At 36.7% G+C, this 23,817-nt stretch overlaps 2 protein-coding genes across 5 annotated transcripts in view; one reads left to right on the top strand and one right to left on the bottom strand.

Moving 5' to 3' along the window:
* LOC127418663 (rap guanine nucleotide exchange factor 3-like) overlaps nucleotides 1-8,708 on the top strand; it is a 49,508-nt gene extending 40,800 nt beyond the window's left edge. For all 4 annotated transcript variants that reach the window (XM_051659340.1, XM_051659342.1, XM_051659341.1 and 1 more), the window contains 14 exons: nucleotides 340-422; nucleotides 694-724; nucleotides 2,096-2,174; nucleotides 2,334-2,471; nucleotides 3,401-3,498; nucleotides 3,971-4,096; nucleotides 5,507-5,688; nucleotides 6,389-6,479; nucleotides 6,885-6,935; nucleotides 7,117-7,204; nucleotides 7,389-7,453; nucleotides 7,640-7,694; nucleotides 7,867-7,938; nucleotides 8,062-8,708. In XM_051659340.1, the coding sequence (XP_051515300.1) occupies nucleotides 340-422; nucleotides 694-724; nucleotides 2,096-2,174; nucleotides 2,334-2,471; nucleotides 3,401-3,498; nucleotides 3,971-4,096; nucleotides 5,507-5,688; nucleotides 6,389-6,479; nucleotides 6,885-6,935; nucleotides 7,117-7,204; nucleotides 7,389-7,453; nucleotides 7,640-7,694; nucleotides 7,867-7,938; nucleotides 8,062-8,180 (1,278 nt within the window). In that variant the 3' untranslated portion in view covers nucleotides 8,181-8,708. The remainder of the gene's footprint in view (nucleotides 1-339; nucleotides 423-693; nucleotides 725-2,095; nucleotides 2,175-2,333; nucleotides 2,472-3,400; nucleotides 3,499-3,970; nucleotides 4,097-5,506; nucleotides 5,689-6,388; nucleotides 6,480-6,884; nucleotides 6,936-7,116; nucleotides 7,205-7,388; nucleotides 7,454-7,639; nucleotides 7,695-7,866; nucleotides 7,939-8,061) is intronic.
* A 775-nt stretch (nucleotides 8,709-9,483) lies between these two features.
* LOC127418662 (integrin alpha-5-like) overlaps nucleotides 9,484-23,817 on the bottom strand; it is a 71,960-nt gene continuing 57,626 nt past the window's right edge. Inside the window, exons 22-30 of the mRNA XM_051659338.1 lie at nucleotides 22,813-22,892; nucleotides 22,011-22,091; nucleotides 21,793-21,898; nucleotides 20,374-20,532; nucleotides 18,014-18,121; nucleotides 14,949-15,062; nucleotides 13,007-13,108; nucleotides 12,746-12,868; nucleotides 9,484-11,707 (exon numbers count right to left, since the gene is read on the bottom strand). Of these exons, the coding sequence (XP_051515298.1) occupies nucleotides 11,627-11,707; nucleotides 12,746-12,868; nucleotides 13,007-13,108; nucleotides 14,949-15,062; nucleotides 18,014-18,121; nucleotides 20,374-20,532; nucleotides 21,793-21,898; nucleotides 22,011-22,091; nucleotides 22,813-22,892 (954 nt within the window). The 3' untranslated portion in view covers nucleotides 9,484-11,626. The remainder of the gene's footprint in view (nucleotides 11,708-12,745; nucleotides 12,869-13,006; nucleotides 13,109-14,948; nucleotides 15,063-18,013; nucleotides 18,122-20,373; nucleotides 20,533-21,792; nucleotides 21,899-22,010; nucleotides 22,092-22,812; nucleotides 22,893-23,817) is intronic.

A 23,817-nucleotide genomic window follows, 5' to 3' on the forward strand; every position in this document is an offset into this window, starting at 1 on the left:
ACAATGAGAGGCAGCTGACAGGCTTATAAAGCGGAGGATGTATTGTGATTTGATGAGATGCCTGATAGAATGAATACCGAGATCTTCCTTCTAGAACTACGCTTACGCATACATTTATTGGTATTGGCCAAAAATCTGTGCATCATTAATAGTTATAGTACTTCTCGGGTGGAATTTTCTTTTTCTTTTCTTTTTTTTACAATTCTTCAGATGTTTTGATGTAAAGTTCTTTTTTTATAGTGTGAGACAAGGGTGGTACTCTTAAATGACAAATTTAAGTTCCTCAACTGAACAAAAAGTAAACAAAATGAGTGACCAAAATCTCCATCTTTGTGATAGAAATTCAGGGAGGGGGTGATGGCTGATTCAAGGCTATCCAGCATGCTCAGAGAACAGCTGAGGGACAAGAGAAAGACCAAAATGTAAGTAATACACTTCCCAATGTATATGTACGCATACTGTACCTCACACATCTGCTCACACGAACACATTCAGAGTGTTGTTGCCATCTGCATCACTCAAGAGCATCTTTGAGCTGCAAGCCCATTAATGCCATAACCATAAACATATCATATCTTCCCTTGACCTGCTTTAAGATTGCACACACCTCTAATTTTGTCTGTCATGTACTGTATGTCAGTGCACCTCTTTCACAATCCTACAATTGTACTCCTTTATTCACTCTCCTTTCAGAACTGAGAATGGATGCCACACTCTGGTGAAGGTAAGAGGCACTTGAGGTTTTCTCAGTCTATGGGAAAATTACAGGGATAAGAATAGACCAATAAATCCTTCGAACGGACTGTATGACATAGAATAATAATCAAACCCACTGGTGGAAAAGTCAACAGCTCTCTGCCCAGAGTTGCTTTGGCAAATTCAGAGAACAAAACAAAAGTAATCCTGGTGATATGGAGCCGTATAGTACATGGCACGCTATGAGCATTGAAATGAGCGCACATTAAAAGTGGGTCATATAAAATCCAGTCAACCGTTATATTGTTTGTAGTGTATTTCAGAAGCTTATCAAAATGATTACAAATGACTGAATGATAATTAATGTGACATTGTTTCCATATAGTGCAACTTTAATGCAAAACTTATCATACCTGTTTAGGTTAGGAAGCATTGCAGTTGAATCAACTTAATGTGTTCATTCAGTGTGATTAATCATGCCCCCTGACCTGTACTTAAATTCCAATTTTCCTACCATCACAGCAATGTCTCTTAAAGGTGCAGTCAGTATTTTTTTTAATGTGTCATCTTGGACTTACACTGACACCTAGGGGCCTGGATGCAGCATCATTCAAACACAGTAGTTTTCCATCACAAATGTCATTGTAGAAATTCACTATTTACAGTTTGCTTTGATTAATTTAACCCATGAGTTAATCCAATAACAAGGCGTTTAAGGAGATTAAGGAAGTAGTATTTGGCTGGTCATGTGATCCTAACATGGCAGCCCCCATGAGGGGACCTTCTCCATGTAGAATAAACAGCTTTTATAAGGTTACTGATATGACTGGAGTCTCCATCTCTTGTGAGTTGTCTTGATTTTATGCATATGTTTTACAATTAAAATGTATTTATTTAGGAGTAGAACTTTTTTAATGAGCAAAGAATTACTGAGTGCACCTTTAATTATCTTCATTTGGCTGCTATTTGCAGCAAATTTACATTATGAGCGTCATCCACACAAATTGCCGAACCTAGTAATTACACAGATTTTTTGGTATTCTTGGAACTGAATGAGTTAATTACAAAAAATAAATATGCGATTAGTTGCATTTAAATATTTTAATCGATTGACATCACTTTATTGCCATGTGGACCATTCTTCCTTGATCCCTGACTGTACCAAACCTTGTCTCTGATTTCTCACATTCTTGAAATAAGAACAAGGGGCTGCGACTATTTTCACCCACACAGAAAATTCATAGTACCTGAGATCATAAGTGCTGCCCATCATTTTATTTATTTTTTTGATCCCCAGTCTGTCTACAGCAAAAAAAAAAAAAAAAAAGGATTCCCAGAAAAGTTATCTTTTGAAGCATCTTAAGTGCTGGTATCTAATATGGTCATCTGTTTGTTTCAGTTGAACCAAAAATTTGATTGGTTTTCCGCTCACGAAGAGCCTGTGGGGAAATTGCGATCAATCAGAGCTCAAGACAAAGGTTTGTTTTTACTTCTGTGAAGAGTTTTAGTAACAACCCACAAATATATTAAGATAAAACAAGGACAACTTCTTGTGAAATAGCTCAGTTTTAACTCTTGACTTTGTGGAATTGCAAATGACATTGGTACATTTAAGTATACTCCTTGTCTGTTTGCAGTCTTGTATGAGATCTTTAAACCGGACCATAAGGCTGTAACTGTAATGCTGCCAGTCGATGCCTCAGTGAAGGACATCTTGTCTACATTAGTGGACCCCGAGAGAAACTATGTGCTTATCAAGATAAATTCCTCAGGAGGTAAGCCATGAGATTCAGATGATTTTGATTAAGTGTTTCTGTCTAACAATACAGTTTTTCTGTTTTCTCAGTTGTGATGTGCCTGTGTGTCAGAACTGCTAAAGTGCAATACATATAGGAATAGTTCACTCAAAAATAAAAAAATATGTCATCATTTACTCACCCTCATGTCTTTCTGACCCCGCATGATTTTCTTTCTTTTGCGAAACACAAAAGGATATGTTTTATTGAATATTGCAACCTGTTTTTTTTTTTTTTTCTTCACAACAATGGCAGTGGATAGTGGCTTGCTTAAAAAAGCTTAAAAAAGGACCCCAAAAGTATCATTAAAGAAATGTTCCAGGTTCAATACATGTTAAGCTCAATCGACAGCATTTGTCATAATGTTGATTACCACAAAAATAAATTTAGACTCGTTCCTCCTTTTTTTTTAAATAAACAAAAAACTGAGGTTACAGTGAGGCCCCCATTAATTTTGATTGTGAGTCCCTTACTGTTACCCAGATTTTTGCTTTTCTTTAAAGAAAAGGAGGGATGAGTCAAAATGAATTTTTTCTGGTAATCAACATTATGACAAATGCTGTTGATTGAGCTTAACTTGTATTGAACCTGGAATATTCCTTTAAGTAGTCCATGTTGCTTTTGCGTCTTATTCCAAGACTTCTGAAAGCATACGCTAGGTTTTTGTGGGAAGTAATCTAAAATTTGAGTCATTTTTCAGAGAAAATCTTGAGAGAAGCTTGTTCACAGTGACTTGCTTGTTCATGCAAGAAAGTTCTAACACGCAAGCCACTGTGAATGTGCTTCTCTCATGGCGCTCATGAATGCGCAATGGACGTCAATTATGACAGCATTTTTCTTTTTGGGTGACCTACTCCTTTAAAAAAACATACGTGTGCACCAAGTTTTTTCTGGTTTGTTACTCTCAGACAAGGTCCAGCTCAAGTTGGAAGCCACAGCGGTGTCTGCCTCTTTAAGAGTAAACGAGAGGCTTTTCCTCTGTTCTGCCAGTCAAGTGGAACAACTGGTGAGAGACTCTTTCATTATTATTATTGTTTTATAGGACAAGACCTCACTGTTGCAAAGAGATTCTAGGCATACAAGTTAGCTTTAAGCAACATATTTGTGGTCTACATATTTACTCTAAGATCTGATCTGATAAGTGCAATCTAGTTCTGTCCTTTTAAAATAGCGTATGCCTAAATAAAATCTGGATGCAAAAACTAGTATTGGTACCATAGTAATATGATGTTTTTCGAACATGTTATCTTGGTTATACCTTGGTATTCTTTGAAAAACCTTGGAATACCAGAGTACATAAATATGGTAATCATTCAGTACCATGGTATGTTCATCTGATACTATCATTGTGCAGTGATATTTAAAGTATTTCAGAGGGAATCAGTAAGATTGAATGAATAGAATTCAAAATTGTAAATTTTGACATTTTAAATACTGCAGTTTGATTTCTTTGGTGTGTGTATGGTTTGCCCCGACAGACCCCCCTGAAAGAGCAGCTCGGCCCAGAGAAGAACACCATGGACACTCTGGAGCAGATGGGCTCCAAAGACATCGCCAGCCAGCTGACCAGCTACGACTGGGAGCTCTTCACGGCCATGCATGAGGTAGCTGCCATACCAAAACACCAACACTAATCACACAATTTGGGTTTCATTAGACAATCTGTGGCGCCATTTGTAGCAAGTAAAAAAGGAATTAGGAAAAACATCCCTGCTTAAAAAAATAATTAATAAAAAAACAACCAAGCCTGGCCAAACTGGTTAGGTTGGTAAGTTTTGATGGTTTTAGAGGTGTTTTGGGCACTTATCAGCTTGTCGGGCTTGGAGACCTGCTGGTTGAACAGATAAACCAGCTTAGACCAGTAAACCACCTAGACCAGCTGAACACAAGCTTGGACAGGTTTTTTTTTTTTTTTTTTTTAGCTGGAATGAAACAAAAATAACTAATTACTAATTATAAAAGTGAAATAAGAGATAAATATTTGTAAAGACCGAGGATTTGCTATTTGTTACTAATCACTCCTGGATCATAGTACTGTTTTTTTGTCTGATTAGAGCACGACAGCAGCGTGACATTTTCATAAATTATCAGCACTCTATGTATCAGTGGGTACTCAGCATTTAAATAGAAATAGTCTTGCATGTTCAGGGACAAATAAGTCACAGGATGCGATCAGTGATGTGTGCAGTTTATCTGAGAATCATTTGCAGAATGTCAGATCAGATTAGTCAGTGAAATACTTACAGCCAGCTGTCTGTCTCTTTCCGCTGTTCACACCTGCTCTGGGTAAACTGGAAAAAAATATCTGATGCCTGCATTGTCGCCTGTTTGGAAATCCATGAATGGTTGTTTATCAGATGAATGCATGTTTCATGAGGCGTTTCAATGGCAGTTCGTCAATGTGTAAATTCAGAACAATCTAATAATTCCAAAGTTCACCTGAACAAGTAGTAAGCGTACAAAAGCAGCTCTTATCTTGGAGAGTAGTGATGTAGGCTTCTTAAACTAGACTATATAGTATTTATTCAAAGAAAATATAGCTTTTCTGAATATTTTAAAAGCCACTTCTGAATCTGTTCTGTCCACTATAAAATAATATATAATTAAAATAATAAATTAATAAATAATAATAGTAAAAAATAATGACGTAATAATGAAAATATAATAATAGTAAACTTAATTTACTTAGCACCTTTCATACAAGAAAAGTTCAGAATACTTTTACAAACAATTTCATTATTATTATTATTATTATTATTATTATTATTATTATCATTATTATTTTAATATCATATTATTTAGTCTTGTTTACTAACAAAAAAAAATAGTAATTACGAAAGTGAAGCTTTATTTTTATTTTGAAAATAAAAAACAATTATTTATGTTATTTAATTATAAAAGTCAACTAAAGACCTATGGGGTTAAATATGCTCTAAAAGAGCAAAACATTTATGATTTGTCATTTTAATTTAACTGTAACACAGGTCATACTTAAGTTATTTTTTGTCCTACAGGTGGAGCTAGTCTACTATGTTTTCGGACGGGAAAAATTCCCAGGTGCCACCACAGCTAACCTTGAGCGCTTTGTCCGTCGCTTCAACAAGGTGCAGTACTGGGTGGTCACTGAACTGTGTCTGTGTGAAGACCTGGTCAAGCGAGCCATACTACTGAAGAAATTCATCAAGATTGCCATTGTGTGAGTATTCTCTATATGGACAATAATCAATAAACATACGATACTCCCACAAGATTCAAGGCTGTTAAAAGTTGTTAAATATTACAATACATCTGCAAAAAATACACTATAAAATTTCTACTATCCATAAAGCTATTCTACACCTGTCATAGTAATGAATGGCATTGCACTCTAGCTTGACCAACACAGCAGCTAGTTTCTCTTAGAATCATTCCATTGCATGACTTAAGCTTGCTAACATCAGCATATCCATCTGACCCACTAAGAGTCATTCACATAACCCCTTGTTCACTTTGTGTTTCACAGCACTCTTGCTTAAGAGAATTTGCACACACTATCATACTACGTTTTAGAGAAACAAACTCACATGCAGAGAGGTGCAGTGCACATCCATTGTGACAGAAATATGCACAAACCTAACAGCAATGCCGAAACACGATAAATGGGGACCAATCCAAACAAAATTATCAAGGAGCACCCCCTCGGTCCGACAATGACATAAACTGTTGCCCACCCTAAATATCAAAATGTCCCACTAAAGATCACATCCTAGATCCGTCCCTGGTCTTTTTTATAACAGTGTCCTTAATATCAACAATATCACCATTAATTTACAGCGAGATCAACACAGTTGTCATGTTCGCATCAAGAAGGATGGTTTGTGATTTGGGGATCTGAATATATTTCTGTTCTATTTCAGTTTGAAAGAGCAGAAGAACTTGAACTCGTTTTTCGCTGTGATGTTCGGGCTCAGTAACACTGCCGTTCAGAGACTTAATAAAACATGGGAGGTAAGGACAAGTAAGCAGTCAGCCTCTGCAAAGGCTCTGTGTAATCACAAACACTATATTTTAGCTTCTGTTGTACAAGTATAAAGGGTAGTGTGCGGCAGTGGCGTAACTTGGATCTGCGGTCATATTTATGGTTTCTTTTGGTTGACCGTTGCCGGCCCCCTGTCAACCCAGACCCTAGGGCGGCTGCCCACCCTGCCCTCCTTCTAGTTACGCCACTGGTGTGCGTTCTTAGGGAACAAGCTTTGCTGCTAGCTTTTAATTTAGTTAATGTAAAATGCATGCATTCAATTTCATAAATCAATAACATTCTGTAAATTGTGAATAATTATTTTGGTTTTGGTTATTTTGAATATGAAAAATCAGAATGAATGAAATCATTTTCTACTTGATGTTGATTAACAGAGGCTTCCAAACAAAACCAAAAGGATCTACTGTGCATATGAAAGATTAATGGTAAGAGCAAATGTTAAATGTTCAGATTTACAAGCAAGTTTTACAAGGATTACCTAACAGTGCTCCCCAAATATGATTTATGAAATTGTCTTTAATCATATTAGGATCTTATCCGATAGGCTCACATTATGTATTATAGAAAATGTTAAGTGTTACACATTCATATTGATATGTGTTGTAGGATCCATCCCGTAATCACAGAGCCTACAGGCTGACTGTAGCCAAACTCAGCCCTCCGTATATTCCCTTCATGCCTCTACTACTTAAAGGTACAGTTTGCTAATTTAGTATTATTTATATTTTTGACTATTTACGTCATGAGCTATTTAATGGTTACGGAATTCCTGAACAGCAAGGTGAAAAAAAAATTACTTGGTGAAAATTTCTTTTAGGCATTGAAGTTGACTATTCAGTTGTTGACCCAATCTATCACTTATTGATTTCTTTTTATAGATATGACATTTATCCATGAGGGAAACAAAAACTACACTGATAATTTGGTCAACTTTGAGAAAATGGTAAGTTTGTGGGCTTACATGCTGGTTTGCTTCCTGTGAATTTTTTTGGGATTGAGTATTGCATTTAAGTTAAATGTTCTTTAACTTAATATAATTCAATTAACACTCTACTTTAGGGAGAGAGAAAAAAAAAAAAACATTTAAAATTTGAATTTTTTTGTAAAAACATTTTTACCCTTTCTGCAGCGCATGATTGCCAGGACAGTGAAGACAGTTCGAGAGTGCCGAAGTCAACCTTATGGTAATACTCCCTCTAGTGGTTTGGATGTCAGGACGTCACAGTATTTAGCTGCGAAGCATTCGATTTCCATGTTGTTCATTACATTTGAGAAAATAATCTGACTATTCCTTCTCTTTGTTTGCTGCATTCTGCAAATAAGAGATGTTTTTGATACATTTTTCTTCTTTTGCAGTACCTTCATCGCCACAAAAAGGTTTGACAGAGCGAATGTTCTTGGATGCCCAAGCTGTACGAATATCAACATGTATGTTGTTGTTTTTTTCTACTCTCAGTATGTGTACTGTCCAGTCTGAGTGTCCTTGCTATGCACCATGATTTCTACAGAATAAAAACAGCTTCATTGATTTCTCCCTCTTATCTCTTGTAGATTCAGATCAGTCTCTGACCCTCCGCAGTGCCATCAATGTCAGACAGTATATTCAGAATCTTAAAGTGATTGACAATCAGAAGAGACTTACTCAGTTATCCAGAACTATAGAGCACTGAGAAACCATCAGACTGCCTTTCCTCACTCCATATTGCTCCATATTGGAGAAAATATCTCATCCATTCATTTTAATGTGGCAGATGAAATCCATGATCACCCTATGTGTGGTTAATTGGTGTAAAAACTTTTGAGCATTGGCTGGGAAGTAAAAATTGTGACGTGACACTTTCCTTTGGTGCCTTGTCATAAATGTTCTGATTTAACTGCTTGGCACCCTTTGGGCTGTATCTGAAATACACACTACACCACGGTCAAATAAATTCACCTTATTGGCACTGCTGGCATTCACTGTTATTCATCAAATTTGTAATAGTATTCTGGCCTGAGCAAGCACTGGAGAACAACAGTGTACAGATTATTACTAGCTGCTGTATATACCAAGTCAAATACGACAATGCTAAACCAGTTAAATACAATGACAATAGCACAATCAGTTTTTTAGACAATTATAGAAATATATATCTTATGCATTTTTATTGAAGTGTGTTTATTTTTTTATAAATAAATTATTGAAAATGTGTGGTGCATGTTGTTGCTGTTGTTTGATATATTTTTTCTTTCGGGTGGGAAAGTGGTTGTCTCTTCATTTGACCGGGAGGGGGGTGTCAGAAGTTTCTAGGGGCACAAGGAAAATCTAGTGTGACTATGCCCACCTATCCCCCCTTAAACCTGGCCATGCTCTGATATACTCCTGAAATTTCTGCTGACATGTTTTTCCCCAGAACAATTATGCTAAATAATAACAGAAAGGAAATTAAATAGAGTAACAATCAGAATTTGTAGAAAAAGATTTATTTTAAAATGCAAACTGTAAATACAAATAATTAATTGAACATCCCTCTAATTCTCCCCAATATGGGGCGATGAAATACAATGTCAAATCAGTATCAGCTAAAAATTAAAATAATCTCCTCACCAAACTTAGATTTACAACTCAAAACAAAAACAGGAATTTGGGGAATTTCTAAAAAAAAAAAAAAAAAAAAAAAAAAATAAGACAAACCCAGTGTTTCCTCCTGCTTTTTTTTTTTTGTTCAAAAGAGATAACATATTAAAGAAAATTAAAGTATTCAAGTGGTCTCTGAGCCAATTAGTTGGTTTTGTGAAAGGAGTGTTGCAGTATAACAGGTAAAAACTACAGTAAAACTGCTCATAAAACACCACAGCCAGTATCGTCGGCAAGACAAATTACTGGACCTTTATGGCACAAAAATAGTTTACGATTGAAAATAAGCTTTTTTTTTTTTTTTTTGGGCAATGGATGAACCATTTGTGCCAAACAAATGTTGACAACTAAACATATTTTTGGCCACACAGTTGACTACAGTATTTCACTGTACTTCTGGGCTAATTTCATCCCTCAAACTTAGTGTTGTCTTCAAATAATTCTTATTTCTGAGAACCTTACTATCCCCCCACCACCCCAAAAAAAAAAAAAAAAAATATTGTAATTAACAAAAGAAAAATTAAATATTGCACTTCCATACAGGTCCTACATAATCCACAGTTCCAGCTGCATTCCCTTTCTAAGTGGCTTGCTGAAACTTTCATGTTGAATGATTGCAGTTGCATCCTGTCTGATTCGGCCACTTCAGCACCATGATGTACGGAGGCATTTCTACACTCTGAATGTCATTCACTCTGGCTCTCCATAAGCATTTTGACAAAAATCTCTCATATCTTCACATCCAGACACACACCTCTCCATAAGCACACATAGGGTCACACACAAGCAGATTAACACATAGATGCACAAACATTATAGACAAAACAAAAACTATACAGATGTATTTCAACATTCAATCCCTGGTTGAGGCTGCGGCCTTGGAAGAGGTTTGCTTTTAGTCCATGAGTCAGTTGATTTTGACCTCAAACACTATTTGTGTGGTTAACTATGTTGTACAAAAGCAATAGTTCTCCAAAAAATAAAAATTCTCTCATTTACTCACTTTCATGTCGTTCCAAACCCGTTACTTCTTTGGAACAACATAACAGAATTTTCAATTTTGGATGAACCTTTAACATGTCTTTATGTATGTATATGTGTTCAAACAATAACCTGCATGTGCACTGACAAATTGACTTTGCAAAAATCTCATTCCAAGTCCACAGTGGTTCTCTGTTCGCCCACAGAAGTTTGGAGGGACAACTGAAGGGTCCATGTGGGAAGAAATCGGCCCCCATTTTCTGACCCTTTTTGCTCTTTGGCCCCAAGAGTCTGATAGCGTAAAGGCAAAGCACAGCTCTGCTTCAAGGCATTCGCAAGGTTTCACAGGCTCGGTGTGGATCCAGTCGTGTCCCAGATGACTTTTAAGGCACCGTTACCATTCGTTACAGTGAACTTTGGAACATAACAGGACATAAACAGTTGACAGTCAGTAGGGAAGAACAGTCGCCTTCCGTGAAGGATCCTGACAATGTTTAAGTGGAAATGTCTGCTGCTTTTCCACAATATCACCGAAACCATTTGGCTTGTCTTTTATAAAAGATACAGAGGTGACTGAGCTGAAAACATCTCATTCTAACTGAAAATCTCTTTAAGGCCATCATCAAGATGAGGCAACCAGGACCTGTGATAATGGAGCCCCAGTAATATCCCCTATTGTATAGTCTACTCTTTGGGCCCAGGGATTAGGGCCCACCCATAAAAATGTTGTCCCAGGCCCAGTGAATTTAAGCAATGCCCCTGCATAGACTTTCCATAAAGATATCACAATTAAAAAAAAAAAAAAAAAAAAAAATCTTCAGAAAAACAAACAACAGCAGGAAAATGGAGATGAGGGTCCATGTGAGGTATCCAATGACCTCGTTTTCACTTTAAAAACACAACAAACAAACAAAACACCACCTGTATCAAAACCTTTGGTTGTTTGTGAAATACTGCAAATACGTTTTTTGGTGTAATGGTACAATACCATGCTGAAAATGTAAAATGCTACACTGCAGATTGTTTAACCATCTGAAACACTTAAAATATATGAGCAGGTGGGGACTAAGACAAAAAACAAAAACAAAGTGAAATTGATAAGAATTGAGACATAATAAAAGTTACTCTTAATATTAGTGCAGATGAGTGAGTCTTGGGCAAAATCCGTAGGAGAGACATTTATTTCTGTTTATCTCCTTTAGCGGGTTGCCAGGCAAACGATCCTGAGTTTTGGTTAAGATTAACCCAAACTGTTTGTAAGTGGTAGACTATAATTGGTGGATAAAAATCGAAACCCACAGCAAGCAAAACAATAAAATAAACACGTATGTCAACATTCATTTGGCTTTGAGTCTTCAGGGTCTCATCATCTAGTGCAGTACAGTGAAGATCCAGTGATCTTTTATCCCTATTCCTCTACTGCAGTCTAGTCTTTTTAAAACAGCAAGTAACCTTCTCTTTGGATGGCCTCTGGTGAAGAAACTTTTTTGGTATGTGTTCTATAAATTCTTTAGTAGTTTAGGCCTCAGATGCAGCCTGAGGTTTGAGCTGGGCTTTTTCCATGGCGGTGCTGTAGGGAGTTCTCTTGAAGAAGCCAAGCTACAGGATGCAAGAAGAGAAGTGATAATAATTGGTTTATGATAAGGTAGCTCACCTGACAATGTAGAATAATAGTTTGTTTACAATTTGTAACTAGCTAGACTGACAGCAATAGATTATTCGATTATGACTAGTTAAAAAGTTGTCCAACTAGAAAGAATAAGAATTTGTGTACGTTTTGTTACAAGCTAATGGACTATAAAGATAAGAAATTTGTTTACAGTGAATATAAAGCATAAGAACTTGTTTATTGCTAGTTACAAGCTAGCGTGACTACAAAGGATAAGAATTTGTTTACGATACGTTACAAGCAAGCCCAGCTTCAAAGAATAATAATTTAAGATAAGTTACAAGCAAATACAAATACAAAGGACAATAATTTGTTTACGATATGTTACAAGCTAGTCAGACTAAAAAGATAAGAAATGGGTTCAGGATGAGTTACAAACTAGCCAGACTAAAAAAGATAAGAATTTATTTATGATATATTACAAGCTAGTCAGACTAAAAAGGACAATAATTTGTTTACGATTAGCTACAAGCTAGTCAGACTAAAAAGGATTTTTTTTTTAAATGGTTTAGGAAATGTTACAAGCTAGCCCGACTTCAAAGGATTTTGTTTACGATGTTAAAAGCTAGTCCTGCTACAAGGGATAAAAATTTGTTAACTAAAAATGTGTTAACTTTTGTCAGACTAAAAAGGACAATAATTTGTTTACGAAAAGTTACAAGCTAGTCTTACTAAAAAGGACAACAATTTGTGCTAAGTTAAAGCTACAAAGGAGCCTGACTACAAAGGGTAAGAATTTGTTTATGATATGTTGCAAGCTAGTCCAACTAAGGCAAGGTTAAAACATTTGTTTACTGTAAGTTACAAGCTAGCCCAGTTTCAAAGGATTTTGTTCATGATATGTACAAGCTAGTCCGACAACAAAAGATAAGAGTTTATTTCCAAATAATTAAAAGCTAGTCCAACTATATAACTTATAAAACCCAACTAGAAATAAAATGCTTATGAAATTGGCAGCCATCACGCACCTTGTAGAGGACGTAGATCAGCAGTGCGAGCAGCAGAAGGCCGGCTAGAATAGCTAAAATGATGATCCACAGAGGAACAGCATATGTACTGTCTGGCTTGTTCCAGACCACAGGAGTGACCATCTACAAAAGGGAGATGAAAAATTCCATCCTCAGTGGATGTTTTTAACTAGTAGGCTAAAATGTAGTTAATCATATGTATGGCTAAGGAAGGAGAAATGAAATGGATCAAATAAAAAGGTTAAAATGTATGAAGTTTACCTTTTTAGCACCACTAGGAGTCACAATAGGCACTATGGCATAAGGCATCTTTTCCACTTTGAAACTAGCAAGGCACTCCAGAATGATGTTTTTATATGGATTCTGCAGGGACGCATAGAAAAAGAGGCATTTGGAAATAAGCTCTAGCAAATGTAATTAATATTGTCAACTTATTTCTTTAACCATGTGAATGAATCAGGCTGTGAAACTTGTTTTGACAATGATTGATGGTTCTTGGATAAATGTAACTGTTAATGTGACAGTCCCATTCTTATTCAGCAGGGAGCAGTATTGCCTCACTAAACCACAGTGTTTCAGTCTGGCTTTGGTTCTCACAAAACCCCTGTGACATTCCAATCGTCTGAGCTCTCAGGATCGCCTGCTAATGCATTTTCAATGCACTCACTTATAAGCTTTGTATTGGCTAGAACTGCAGAGAGCATGTAAGGCGTCTCTCAAAAGAGTTCCTGTTTGGAGATATCATCTGACTCTCTTTAACCCAAATTCACATGCTGAATGGACACACACTATCATTGCACGGTGACCGTGCCAGGAAATGTGCACACTTTGCATTAGAACTCAATAATAACAGTGACATTTAATCAGTATAATTACGTGGGCAGACTTTGAGAAGTCAAGCTCTTATTTTGAGATGATATAGTTTGACATTTGACTTTATAAAAGCTTGATCACCCCAGACCTTGCGTTTGAAATCATGTATAGCGTTTCCTGTGTAATCAGTTAAAACGTATTTACAAGGTTATAATAGTCAACAAATACTAGTATAAATAACTATCAGTTTAAAATTATCTTCTGTAAACAAAAACAAAAAACTATTTAAACAAACTACAAATGCACTCTAATATGCAACAAAAACTTGTATTTTCAATCAGTTTGAGATACTGTAATTTAATTAATCTCCCAGGCTTCTGACTGAGTTTATTCTGTCAGAATAACTGGATCATAATACCTGGCCAATTACACAGGATGGGAGCATCTGACTGACATGTAAAACGACCAACCACAGTTCACTGTTTGTAGTTCACATTAAGGGGCAGGTAAATCTGCACCTATTTATGCGACATCAGTAAACTAAATAACTAAGCCGAAGTTAAGGGGCAGGTAAATCTGCAACTATTTATGCACCATTAACAAATGTATTAAATAACAAACTAACCTGACTACCTAATCTGACTAACAAATGAACTAGTTAACCTGACTAACTAACTAACCAACCAACCAGTACTGCTAAGAATGACTGACTAGCTAGGTACATCTGCATCTATTTAGGCACCATTAACAAACAAACTAACTAACCCGACTAACTATCACAACTAACCTGAGGTTAAGGGGCATGAAAATCTGCATCTATTTATGCACCATTAACAAACAAACAAACTAACTAACTAACTAACTAACTAACCCCACGTTAATAGGCAGGTAAATCTACATCCATTTATGCACCATAAACAAACAAACAAAATAACTAATTAACCTGATTAATACGATTTACTAAATCCGACTACCTAATCCAACTGACTAACTAACTAACTAACTAAATAACTAACTATTACTAGTATGAATGGCTGACTTACTAGGTAAATCTGTATCTACTTATGCACATTAGCAAACTAACTAAACTAGTCAGACTTTTAATGAATATCTGACTGACTAACTAACTAGTCATACTAACTAACTAACTAGTTAGACTAACTAACTCGACTATGAATGACTGACTAACTAACTAGGTAACTTTGCATCCATTTAGACACCATTAAAAAACAAACTAACTAAACTAATGACTGATTGACTAACTAAAACCAAAATACAAATCAAATAAAAATAAAAGCTAATGAAATTTTCTAAACCATAATAATCCTGTTTAGAGAGACATTAGCTTTGGACTGATGGCACCAACGTTTTCTGCAAGTTTTACGCTCACCTCCATGAATGTTTCAGCCCAGATCCGTGAGCGAACATGTAGTATGGCACTCGTCCCTCGCTCCAACAAGCCAACATTACACGTTAGAGTCCAGCAATCCACACTAGAGCAAGACTAAAACATCAGACAAATAGGGGGGAAAAGAAGCTCTTTAAACAAACATAGATCATGTGAATTAAATTTCCTGGCAGAGAGAAATAAAGGCAACATGAAAGCATGCCTGCTTGCCATTTGAGTCCATTGAGACAAACTCTAATTGAAAGCATTAATTAAAAACCCAAGAATAATTATAAATATGAAGATCCAGATGGAGAGATGGAACCATGAGGCTGACGTTAACATCACAACCAACAGCTGTGACAAAGGGCCTAATCTTTCGGTCTTATGCATCAACTGCTTCAAATTAGCAGAAATTTACTGGTAGAGTCACAAGACTGTAAAATACTGGCTACCGTTGCCAGAAGTAAAATTCCTGACCCACCAACGCAATAACATTTAGCTCCCTGGTTTTTACAAGCTGTACAATACCACATTTGTCATCAGAACTCTGTAACATGATGTTCGGTTCATTAGGGGGCTGAAGGAATGATCATAGAACATGCAAACACCAACAGAAGTAGATGAACCACCCCAAACAGGGGGATCGGTTAGGGGTTTTGTATTTTTATGTTAAGGGTTTGAGGGCTTCCAGCTCTTTTCCCTTTATGACTATCTTAGATCAAAGAACAAAGAATAAGTTAAGACTGAAAATGCTATCAAAATTTGAAGATGTTGAGTATATATTTGAAGAAACTCTGAGGTACTGATTAAAAAAGGTCAACCCAACTGCAAAAGTAAAAAAATGGGTACCAAGTTGGCCTCTCTGAGCCAGGACCTCTACTTATCATGTCAAACCAGCAGAGAGTTGCCAATCATGGGTCTGAACCTCTAGCTGAGTTCCTGCCAGGCTTCTGTAACTATCACAGTACACTATCCAACATAAACACATCTCCGACATCCACTGATAGAATGTTCTTAACAGAGGTCCTTGCACTTTCCTTCTCTAAAACAAGAGCAAAATCGAAAAGGGTGGAGAATAAATAGCCCTCTTGAAGCACTTCATCAAGCAAAAGAATGGTAAACGAGGGCAACTGAGCGCAACAGGCGGCAACACAAAGCCCTCCTTTTCTGGAGCAGGTACACAGGGTGGATGCGATCTACCTGCAGCTGGGCTACACAATCAGCTGCTGTCTAAGAGAGGGGGTAGCTGGGCCAGTTAATGATGCAGAGAAGAGCTGGAAATTAGAGGGAAGAGCTTTGGCAGACCATTCACTTTGAGAGTAATGAGGTCATTAATGACGTATCACATGGACACACACAATTGTGCACGCACCTAGACTGACCAAGAAAAACATCCTTGATGGTTGCCATTCAGTCAGAGTAGATCTTTGACCCTGCATGACTTGACCTTTTGAGTTTCTACACCTAAGAATGATAACTTTTGAGTTCTGAGGTCATGAGAATGCTGCATTTGATTTGTTTGTTCAGTGTTTGTTACCCAATGTACATGAGTCACAATGGTTCAAGAACATGGTTTCTATTGTCCAGAACTCAAAAGTTCTGTTCTGAATCTGGTAACACTTTACAAATATAGCTGCAAGCAGCGATGATGGGCCTAAGCACCATGGGTTCATTTCCACCCGGTGGCTTTCGGAAAACAATGCAATGTGGACACATCCATTTGGCATTTGACATTATTCTAAACAATTTTAAAGCAATTTGGGTAAAGATAAGAGGACTACTTTAAAGTCTGTTGTTAGAGCCACATTTCATGCAGCCAGGTGGTTCAATATATAAAAAATCTGTTCACAATTTAACATATTCAATGTCTTGGCATAATATTCTCTAAATGTAGTGACAGTCTCATGAATCCCCTAGGAGTATTTAAAAGTTCAGAGACTGCGATATTCAAAAAATCCAAAATGGTTGGCTTCCTGTTGGGCAGAGCTAATAACTATAATTATGAAAGTTGTCTGGCTTGATGAGAACTAAATATGTATAAATTTTGGTTTCTGTAGGTGAAAATGGGGGTGCTACAGAGGCCGTCTTACACGGCCATTTTAAAGGGGGTGCTACAGATTATACTTCATTTAATACTGAAAAGTATTGATAAAAAATTGTTCAGTGTAACTAATAATGGCCAAATACTAGTCAATATTTGTGTGTGCTATGTAATTTTTTATGCTGCTTAGAGCATCAAGTCATTAGCTTAGCAGCATGATAACATCAAACTCTATTGGAAATACAAAGAGTGCAACACTTTGGTTCCAGAAGTAATTCAAATAAAAATGTATTGTTTTTACACTTAAAATCAATGACTTTAGATGAATAGTTTTAAAATTTTCCATTTTTTTATTTCAATTACTTCATTCGCAATGCTTTATGGGATTGTAGTTAATTCCCTCAATAAAGACGTTAAGTGCACAGTCTTGCCTGATTTTCAACACATTTTTTTGCTTCAAATCAAAGTTTTTAACGTTGTGATTATGTTGGGTCTGTTCCAAAACCTAGTGAGCGTCCTCTGGAGGCAGCATTTTAAGACTTCATAGGCGTGCTCCCGATGCAAAGGCTGTTCCAAAAGGTATATATATCTTAATTATGCTGCCTCTTAAGATTTCTTGTTTTGGCCAAATTCTAAGGTAGCATCATATGTATCCTTCCCCGGGTAGGCGAGTCCCAGAATGCATCATGATGAGCTCGGCGGAAAAATAAATTCAAGATGGCGGAAGAAGCAAAAGAAATTTAGATTATAAATATACTAGCCATTCAACACTGAAAAGTATTGATAAATAACAGTTTAACATGACACAAAACTGTAAACAATACTGGCTATGTAGTGCATTACAAATCAGTCACCATTTCGGTTAGGATCCTGCCTTGGAAGGCAGCTGCCTATGTAGGCAGTAGACAGCAAGGCAGCTCGCTAGGTTTTGCAACAGAGCTTATGTTTCACTCACATTCTGTGTATTTTTTCCATTCTTTCATACCACCCCCCCACACACCATTTTACTTTCATGGAATCTCACCAGATTGGTCAGTTGGGACAGTTCGCCCTTGTGCGTTTCTCTCTTCTCGATATGGTGTTCCTGTGCTGCATCTCGTAAGGGAGGCTGCTCGGTAGACGACCGCTGGAGCTAAAGAAAGAGACAGAGTGGAGAGAGAGAGAGAGAGAGAGAGAGAGAGAGAGAGAGAGAACAGAACATTTAGTGGAAACTCACTACCCTTTTGGACATTGCGGACTCTGAAATCACAGTTCAGTCTATACTGACGCCCACTGAATCAACACTGACGGTGAGCTCAACGGGAGGGACGTGTCATACAGGACGCATGGGGTATTTCGTAACATATGTCAGAATTTTACTCAACTTCTCCACTGTGTAGACCAAAAACATCTCAAAACCAAGAAACACCCTTGACGGCATGATAAACAACCACTTGAGGGAGGAATAGTGTGCAATGCCAGATGTTACATCAGTTTTGCGTTACTGATCAAGACTGCCTTCAAAAGAGCCACAGCAGTGCATCAGATGGGACACAAAAACTTTTATTGAATATAACTATTGCTCTTCGTTCTTTATTATCCGAGGTGACTTATGCGTGCATTCAAGGTTTACATTGTATCAGTTTGAGCATTCTCTAGAAATTTAACCAATAACCTTAGTCTTACTAGTGCCATGCTCTACCACTTGAGCTTAATTTTTTTTAATTTAATTTCAAAAAATTTATTCTTTAAATGTTATACATAATATTTTTTTTTCAATTACTCTGTACATTTTGTTTTTGTTATTTGCCATGTTATTTTCCTTGACTTAAGTGTGTAATTTTTGCGACACTAGCGTCACCAAACAGAATTGCACAAATGACGATTGTGTTAAAAAAGGTTGGTCTTAGCAGGTATATGCTGGTCTCCCAACCAAGAAAAGCTGGATTATGCTGGTCTCTCAGCCTGAACTGCTAAAAAGTCCTCAAAACCCCTCTAAAACCAGCCAAATGGCCAGCATGACCAAGTTGGGAGACCAGCTAAGACAAGCCAACCAGTTTAGGTTGGTTTTCACTGTTTTTTCAGCAGGGAGACAGAAAGAGAAAGATCTTTCAGAGGGATCTTCGAGAGGGGGTTCTGATTGAGCTGATGGTTGTGTTTATACAGACAGCAGTGGGACGTGATGTATGAAAATTGAGATGAGAGAACAGCAGGAGGATCAAAGACGGCCTTAATGTCCTTGGGTGGGGCTGCACAGGGACAGGGTGGACTCGAGGAGAAGACATGCTTAAGAATAATGTTGGTGATGTGTGCGCATCATGTGTTTGGCAAATGTATTTGTTAGTTTGTATGGGACAAAGTGGGTGTGATTGACATCTGATGTCCCACAGGTTTAAAATTAGTTACCAAAAGACTCCGCCCCTTTAAGAGCCTCTGAATGAAGTTGACAGACATCTGTTCTGACCTCATTTGACTTTATTTGTTTGTGTGTTGGCATACGTGAAAATGCATTTACGATGTAGATAATCGATACAGAAGGGTGAATCTCTAGAAAACCAGTCAAGACCATATTTTGGTAATATTTCACCTAAAAATTAAAAGAAAAACTAAGAAGCCTATTTTATGACAATTAGGATTGATTTGTATTGTGACATTATTTTTATGGCAATTAAACACATTTTCCTTCCAAATTCTTATTAACTTAACATGTCTGGACATTTTACTATTGATTTACATGTTACTGGGTATTTTTGTCATTTTCATTATCAATTACTGTAGTAAAAGGATTTTATGAAATTTGGTTTAAATTATTTTACTGTAATAATTATTAATTAAAATCAGTATAAATAAAAAGCACTACAACAAATACTACAATGATGTAAAAATCCTAAGGCTGTCAATCGATAAAATTTTGTAATCAAATTAAATCACAATTAATGGCATATTAGCTGAGAAAGGCCCCCAAACAAAGAAAATACATCATCTAATAATTCATATAATTAAAAAATAAAATATATACTTAATAATAAATACTTCACAATTTAAATAAGCATCTACATTTTTCACATTACAGAAATGAGAATGAGATATTTCATGTTCTTGAATTTTGTGGAAAATGTTCCCAATTGTCATGAAAATGTTTCAATGCATAAAAAAATTCTAATGATCTTAAAATTAGGCTTCATTTTCTGGGCAAAATATTAAACTCTTTAGATTTTGAGTGAAATTTGACCTGTGGATTTTCTTGACAGGCTTTGTGAGATTCATCTATGAACAGGTTTAACAGAAAAGCTTGACAGATCAAAGTCGTGCACATAATCACAGAACACAACTCAGTCTTAATGACTTAGGCAGGTCGTACACTGATAAAAATCTCTGGCCTGTGGTTCACCCACGATTACTTACCTTAAGGTTCAAGGGGTTGACTATGTTGTGGGTGGTACAGTTAACGGGACCCTCAGTTGTGACCTCCAGTGGGTAAATGAACCTGTTACTTTGAAGCCTCATAGGGCATTTCAGCTGCAGTAGAGTGTGACTGATACGACTCGGTCCGTTATTCACCAACTGAGACAGAGAGAGAGAGAGAGAGAGAGAGAGATGACTCAAGATTGTGTTATGTCATAATATACCCTCTGAACCACACTGATTTAACTTCAAGGCCGCTGCTTTGTCATTTTTACAATTACATCCTATGCCATCATGACCACAGGATTAAGTCGCGCCACCAAAGTAACTTCACAGGTGTCCCTGTAATTTTTGGTCACGATGAAGGAAAGATTTGATGCCTTGTGCTATTTCAGGACCTCTGTTTTAAATGTGAACACATTCTCCATGACAACCTTTCCATGTATGAGTGTTTCAGTGACTCATCTGGACAACCCTGGCTGAAGGTATCTGTCCTTTCAAGAACTATAGCTGCAAGCAGCAATTAGCAGAATTCAGTGATAAGAAGCTACCACAATGCAAAAATCAATTCTTAAAAGGAAAGTTCACCCAAAAATAAAAAATTCTCTCATCATTTACTCACCCTCATGCCATCTCAGATGTTTATGACTTTCTTCTGCTGAACACAAACAAAGATGTTTAGAAGATTATCTCTTCTATATAGCTCTGTTGGTCCATTCAATGCAAGTGAATAGAGGCCAGAACTTTGAAGCTCCAAAAAGCATATGAAGGCAGCATTAAAGTAATCCATACGACTCCAGTGGATTAATCCATGTATTCAAGAGTGATATGATAAATGCGTGTGAGAAACAGACCAATATTGAAGTAGTTTTTTACTATAAATGTCCACTTTTACTTTTCACATTCTTCTTTTGTTTTGGTTCATTTGCATTCTTCATGCATATCGCCACCTGCTGGGCAGGGAGGAGAATTTATAGTAAAAAGGACTTAAGTATTGAATTGTTTCTCACCCACACCTATAAAATCACTTCTGAAAGCATGATTTGACCACTAGAGTAATATGGATTACTTTGAAGCTCCAAAAAACACATAAAAGCAGCATAAACATTCTGACCACCATTCATTTGCATTGAATAGTCCTACGAAGTAGAGATATTTTTCTAAAAATCTTTATGTTCTGCAGAAGAAAGAAAGACTTACACATCCGGGATGTCATGAGGGTGAGTTAATGATGAGAGAATTTTCATTTTGGGTGAACTATTCCTTTAATCAGTATCTTTGCCTTGCTTTCTGGTAAAATATCTCAAGATACATTTACTTGACATCAAAATTACATAAGATATTAAAATCAAAATTACACTGGATTCCTATAAAAATGACCTCTCAAGTTTAACTGAAGGACTTGGACAAGGTCTTTACCTCATAAATGTGCTGGACAGAAGGTCCGACATCCTGTTCAACCATTACATTCTTGGCCGCCTTCCAGTTCAGAGGGGGGAAGAAGACCTTGTCGGGTCGAGAGACGCTGTAAAAGGAAAGATAAAGTGAGAAGGAAAAATTAGAAATTGAGGGAACAGTAAGATCTTCCTAGTGAGAATTCCAGAAGAGAAATAAATGGGTTCTGCATATAAACTCACCCTTGCAGAATCACATCAGACCGAACCACAATCTCCACCTTGTAGGGGACGACTTCACTTTGGGAGTTATTCTCATTTTTACTGCAGATGGACAGACAAACAGCTTATTAAGAAGCACATCTTAAGACAGACTGTACATCTGACCTAACCATATATTAGAGATGCACAATATATATGTGACCATATAAGTATTGCCCAATATTAACACTTTTTTTTTTTTTTTTTTACTTTCGCCGTTGGTTGTGTTAGTTCATTATTGGAAACAGATAATATCAGGGTTATTCTTCCTCTATGGCAGGTTTCAAAAGTGCATAACACGTTCGCCATCTTTGCTATTGAACATTAAAGTGTTTTAAGCCACATCCACACTAATTCACTTTAGTTTGAAAACTCAGTTTTCATTTTCCTAATGCCATCGTTTCACAAAATATTCAGTAATGGAGAGCGTTTTCGAAGTGCTTATTTTTCAGTGAAGAAAATGTATGGAGGAGAGGCGTAAATGCAGCAAAATCAATGTGTATTCTTTTCAAATGAAAAAATATTAATGTGGTAGTGGCCATAAGGTCTGATTTCATCAGAAGCATGTAACATTCTACTTTCTAGATTCTAGATAGTATAAATGCTGATTTAAAAAGAAACTGGCAAAACAGTTTAGATTAAAAATATTGGTCATACTATAGCCTAAAAATAAATATCGGCTTTTGGTATTGGCCAAAATTTCCCATATATTGGCAAGATCTTCCTAAATAGTAAAGTGACATTTAGCAGTGTAAGCATGCAAGTATATTCTCAAGTTCCATACCTGCGGATCTGCAGGTCAAACTGCACAAATTTGTGTGTGTCCTTCAGACGTGGTACTGTGAATCGCAGTCCGGCCCATAACTTGAAAAAAAAACAACAAAAAAAAACATATATATATATATATATATATATATATATATATATATATATATATATATATATATATATATATGTATATATAGTTCAAAAATATATTCCATTAACATCAGTGATGTAAAGCCCCCTTTCTACATTTACATTATTCATTTAGCAGATGATTTTATTCAGTCACTTACAAATGATGAAACATATACACAGTGTGTACACACACATATATATATATATATATATATATATATATATATATATATATATATATATATATATATATATATATATATATATATATATATATATGTGTGTGTGTGTACACACACACAGTATATATATTGTCAGGGTAGAAGGAAGCAAGTTTTCTTCCAGGATAACCTTGTGCATGGCTTGATTCATGCGCCCTTCACAAAAATGAATCTGCCCGATTCCAGTCATGCTGAAGCACCCTCAGGTCTTCACCAATCCTCCACCTGGTCGTCTAATGGTTAGGCAGAGACCTGGAGAGGCCTTCAAGCCACAGTGTGTCGCACCCACTGTGAAATTTGGTGGAGGATCGGTGATGATCTGGGGGTGCTTCTGCAAGGCTGGAATCAGGCAGATTCGTCTTTGGGAAGGACACATGAATCAAGCCACGTACACGGTTATCCTGGAAGAAAACTTGCTTCCTTCTGCTCTGGCAATTTTCCCCAACTCTGAGGACTGTTTTTCCAGCAGGACAATGCTGCATGCCACACAGCCAGGTCAATCAAGGTGTGGATGGAGGACCACCGGATCAAGACCCTGTCATGGCCAGCCCAATCTCCAGACCTGAACCCAATTGAAAACCTCTGGAATGTGATCAAGAGGAAGATGGATGGCCACAAGCCATCAAACAAACCAGAGCTGCCTGAATTTTTGCACCAGGAGTGGCATA

The sequence above is a fragment of the Myxocyprinus asiaticus genome, chromosome 28 (genome assembly GCF_019703515.2).
Source record: "Myxocyprinus asiaticus isolate MX2 ecotype Aquarium Trade chromosome 28, UBuf_Myxa_2, whole genome shotgun sequence".
NCBI classification, from domain to species: Eukaryota; Metazoa; Chordata; class Actinopteri; order Cypriniformes; family Catostomidae; genus Myxocyprinus; species Myxocyprinus asiaticus.